This window comes from Carya illinoinensis, chromosome 6 (assembly GCF_018687715.1).
Source record: "Carya illinoinensis cultivar Pawnee chromosome 6, C.illinoinensisPawnee_v1, whole genome shotgun sequence".
Taxonomy (NCBI): Eukaryota; Viridiplantae; Streptophyta; class Magnoliopsida; order Fagales; family Juglandaceae; genus Carya; species Carya illinoinensis.
Genome location: NC_056757.1, coordinates 7,204,033 through 7,208,881, shown reverse-complemented (window position 1 = coordinate 7,208,881; position 4,849 = coordinate 7,204,033). Strand labels below are relative to the sequence as shown.

The window sequence follows — 4,849 nt, the reverse complement described above, 5'->3', positions numbered from 1 at the left end:
CTGGACATCTATTGGTATACTGCTGTTTCTAGGGTTTTGATTATCATCAAACTGTGGTTATTATGAATATTATGTTTTCTGTTTGAGAATATATCAGAGGGCTTATATTCGGTGAAACAGAATAGCTTTATAAAATAAAACTTTAGTCTATAATATCATAATAACATTAAACCTTTTTCAAACATAAGAAGGTTTTTTTATAACATTTTTAATGAATCCAATATAGATTTATTTTAAGTAAATTTATCAAAATTTAATAATATATTGACTTTTAATAAAGCCAATATTAGTGCTCTTACATATTAACTTGACAAATGACCCGATGATTTTCGATAGAGTGGCTCAACGGCCACGGATAACCAATCTAAATTTGTGTCTTTACAAGTAGGATTTTTTTTTTCTTTTTTTATGTAAAAATAAAATTTATAACATCAATAAAAAATTATTTATTTTATTATTGAATAAAAACAATATATCGCAAAAAATATTCGAATTCATTATCAAAATTCTAAACATTTCTTTTTCAAATAGTCTCCTCAAACTCTTTAAAAAATGGGTAGTAATTGTGGCCATTTTTTTATTTTATACAAAATTTTAAATTATTTTTAAATTTTTAAATATTTATTAAAAAATTTATTAATTATTAAATAAAAAAGTTAAAATAAAAAAATTCACTGGAAGAATTTGGATAAGTTTAACTTTTTTCTTGAAAAATAATAAAATGAGGACTGTATGTCTATTCGAGAATCTCACTAATCATTGTATATTTTTATTTTTTAAAATATTTTTAAAATATTTTTTTAATTATTAATTAAAAAAATACAATCAATACCTACTTTCTTTCTATGCGTATTATCGGTAAGACTGGGATTTTAATTTTAATAATTTGAATAATTTTATTATTAATTTATTTATAAAAAAAAAACAAAGATGAAACAAAATAATTAAATCAGACTGATCAGATTCAATCGATATCTAACCATCCAATTCGATTCCTATGAGAGATTTCTATTTTTGTTTACTGTCCCTCTACCCGACCTCGCATGGGGAAGGAATAGTTTGGGCCATGTTCCCTGGTACTCTCTTCGTGAGAAAAAATTTAGTTGGACGATGATCAGTAGTATTGATCTCTAATTTATAATTGAAAGATTTTGATCGTCAATTTATATTTCATATATAATTTTTTAATTTTTAATTTTAATTTTTCTCTTATCAAACATATGTACAATAATATTAATTATGAGTAAAAAGAATTTTAAATTTAATAAATATAAATAAAAATATATAAATATAATGTAAAAATATTATCTAGAAGAAGGGACTGGTGGGTAGACAAAGGAAAGATCGCGGCGCGATCATAACCAAATTTAAAATAAAGGTAAGATAGCAAAGCACGTTTTGCCAAGTTCCAGAGATTTTTTAAATAAAATTAATTAGTCAATAGTCTAACGCATAGGGGACTATGAGTAGGGCTGGTTCGGTTAATAAAAACGTATTATTTAGATTGAGAGGTTATAATAATTAGGTGCTATTAGCAGCAAACTCAAAATCAAAGAAATGCTTTTGTAAGAACACTGCTGAATAATTTTACATATTATATATGATTTTTCAATTTTTTCTTTCTATTAAATATATAATATATTGATAATAAATAAAAGTATTCAATTAATTTTAAATGAACTTTTATACTGTAAGAGCAACCTTATTAATTCTAAATTTTTCTTTTAAATTTATTAATATATTTAGATATATTTGTTATTCCTACTCTTTTATCAAAACAATAATAAAAAAGAGAATAATTAATTAGATTGTAAAGAAAAGTGGGAATAAAAAATAATAAAAAAATAAAGAAAAATTATTTCAATGGAATATAAAAATAATAAGGTTGAGGTTATGAAGTTTTACGAGTTGTTTAGATATAAAAAAACTCTCAATTCATCTTATCTTTTTATTAGAATTTAAAAAAAAAATCACATAAATTAAAATATAATAAATAATTTAATTTTTCGAATTTAAAGTAAAAATAATAGCAAAACAATGAGACTTATTTTCTATAACTTTTTATAAAAAATTTATATAAGACTATATTTGAAATTTGTAAGTAACATTTGTTGGAAGTTATGCGCGATGCCGACAAGTTGTACGGCACTTTCACCTCTTCTCTATAAATAGCAACTTCGAAGACCGAATTATGGCGCAGTGTGCACGGTCTGCTAAGAACCATTTTCTTGCCATGGCAGCACCAACTCACTCTCTGGTATTCACAGTAAGAAGGGGTAAGCCCGAGTTAATTGCTCCAGCTAAGCCCACACCCTACGAGTTCAAACAACTTTCTGATATCGACGATCAAGAGACTCTTCGATGTCAAATCCCGGTGATACAATTTTATAGACACGATCCCTCGATGCAAGGGAGAGACCCTGTGAAAGTCATCAGAGAGGCACTTGCTCAAACACTCGTGTTTTACTACCCATTTGCAGGCAGGCTTAGAGAAGGGCCTGGAAGGAAACTTGTAGTAGAATGCACCGGTGAGGGTGCCGTATTCATCGAGGCAGATGCCGATGTTACACTTGAGCAGTTTGGTGATGCTCTTCGGCCTCCATTCCCGTGCTTGGAGGAGCTTCTTTTTGAACTTCCAGGCTCTGGACGGATTCTTCATTGCCCCTTACTGCTTATTCAGGTACAAATTCTGCTAAGGAACTCGGGAATTTTTTTAGTTTTCCCCCCCATAGTTGATCATGTGTTGGTATCTTCATGACTTGCATGCAGGTGACACGGCTTAAATGCGGCGGGTTCATCTTTGGACTACGCTTCAACCACACGATGTGCGATGCCGCCGGTCTGGTCCAGTTCATGACAGCCGTGGGCGAGTTGGCGCGGGGGGCGGGCGCCCCTTCCGTCTTACCCGTATGGCAGAGACATCTCTTAAATGCGAGGGACCCAACATGCTTGACATGCACACACCGCGAGTTCGACGAGGTGATCGAAACCAAGGGTGGCACCATCACCCCGCTCGAGGACATGGCTATCCGCTCCTTCTTTTTCGGCCGTACAGAGGTGTCTGCCATCCGTAGGTTTGTGCCGCATCACCTGAGCCAGTCCACCACGGCCTTTGAGGTGATCATCGCATGCCTTTGGCGATGCCGCACCATCGCACTCCAGTTCGACAGCAACGAGGAGGTGCGCATGATGTCCGTCGTCAACGCGCATAAAAAGTTCAATCCTCCGTTACCGAGCGGTTACTACGGCAACGTTATTGCGTACCCAGCAGCAGTCACGACTGCCGGAAAGCTCTGCGAGAACACTAATTTGGGTTATGCTTTGGAATTGGTGAGGAAGGCAAAAAAAGAGGTGAACGAGGAGTATTTGAGGTCGGTGGCAGATCTAATGGTGATCAGAGGCCGGCCAGTCCTCACGGTGGTGGGGACATTCCTTGTTTCGGATAACACACTTGCCGGGTATGGCAAGGTGGACTTTGGGTGGGGCAAGCCAGCTTATGGTGGGCCAGCAGAATGCCTTGTATGCAGCATTCCTAGAATGGGGAGCTTCTATATTCCTTGTAAGAATAGTAAAGGAGAGGAAGGGATAGCCGTGGGAATTTGCTTGCCAGTCCCAGCAATGGAAATATTCGTCAAGGAGTTGGATTTTTTTCTGAAAAACATGCCGGAGAGTGGCAAGAAATCCACTTTCAATGCGTCTAAACTGTGAACCTAACTCATGATCAACGTACAGCCGTCGGAAGGCAAGTCGTTCCAATAAATGTGAAAGAAAAATGCTGCTATGCTTTCTGAGCTAGCTTCACCGTTCATGTAATTAAATTTTATTTTTAATTTCTTTTTTACTTGATGAGTAAAGAAATAATTTTTAATAGATTGATATATTTTTATATTTTTTAAAATATTTAAATATATTTGAAAAATATATAAAAAAATTATATTAAAGGCACGGCCAGCAGTTAAGTGAGGCAGCACACTGGCATCACCCAAGGGTGAAATTCAAAATTTCCTGTGTAGCAGTCCCGACTCCCCATTTCATCTGAAAAATCCCAGTCTTACCGATAATACGCATAGAAAGAAAGTAGGAATTGACTGTATTTTTCTAATTAATAATTAAAAAATTATTTTGTAAATTTTTAAATATTCAAAATATTTAAAAAATATTTTTAAAAATAAAAATTTACAATTATCAGTGAGATTTTCGATAGACGTACAGTTCCATTTTATTATTTTTCAAGGAAAAAGTTAAACCTATCCATTTTTTCAATGAATTTTTATTATTTAATAATTAATAAATATAGAAATTTTTTAAAATAATTAGAATAATTCAAAATTTCATATAAAATTAAAAATTAAAAATGGCCACAATTACTGCCCATTTTTTAAAGAGTTTGAGGAGACTTATTTGAAAAAGAAATGTTTAGAATTCTAATAATGAATTGGAGTATTTTTTTCGAGATATTGTTTTTGTTTTTATTTAATAATAAAATAAATAATTTTTGTTGATGTTGTAAATTTTATTTTCACCAAAAAAAAAAAAAAAAAAAAAAAATCCCACTCGTAAAGACACAAATTTGTCAAGTCAATATGTAAATTGTCCATTTATAAGCCATACACCAACTTTTCTGATGACCCTTCAATCATCGTGTACTTGTTATGAATCAGCTTAGGCATTTGCATTTCTGGTAATAGATTTTTTATCTTTATTTTTATTTTTAAATTTAAAGAATATGCTATTAAAATTATCTACATTGATTTATTCATATATAAAATTTTAAATTATTTTTTTATTATTTTTTCTATCTTATCCCAACTCTCTCTTTTCTCTTTTTTTCTCTCTTTTAATTTTTCTC

At 31.8% G+C, this 4,849-nt stretch overlaps 1 protein-coding gene across 1 annotated transcript; it reads left to right on the top strand.

Annotated features, from left to right (window-relative positions):
• The first annotated feature begins 2,176 nt into the window (after positions 1–2,176).
• LOC122313032 (benzyl alcohol O-benzoyltransferase-like) lies at positions 2,177–3,870 on the top strand. Its single transcript, XM_043127727.1, has 2 exons — positions 2,177–2,680; positions 2,770–3,870. Exons 1-2 carry the CDS (start codon positions 2,192–2,194, stop codon positions 3,706–3,708), a joined length of 1,428 nt encoding a protein of 475 aa, XP_042983661.1. The 5' UTR covers positions 2,177–2,191; the 3' UTR covers positions 3,709–3,870.
• The last annotated feature ends 979 nt before the right edge of the window (positions 3,871–4,849 follow it).

Coding starts and splice junctions, on each gene's coding strand:
- LOC122313032 (XM_043127727.1), top strand. CDS start 2,192: ATGGCGCAGTGTGCACGGTCTGCTAAGAACCATTTTCTTGCCATGGCA. Junction 2,681..2,769: donor GCCCCTTACTGCTTATTCAG/GTACAAATTCTG, acceptor ACTTGCATGCAG/GTGACACGGCTTAAATGCGG.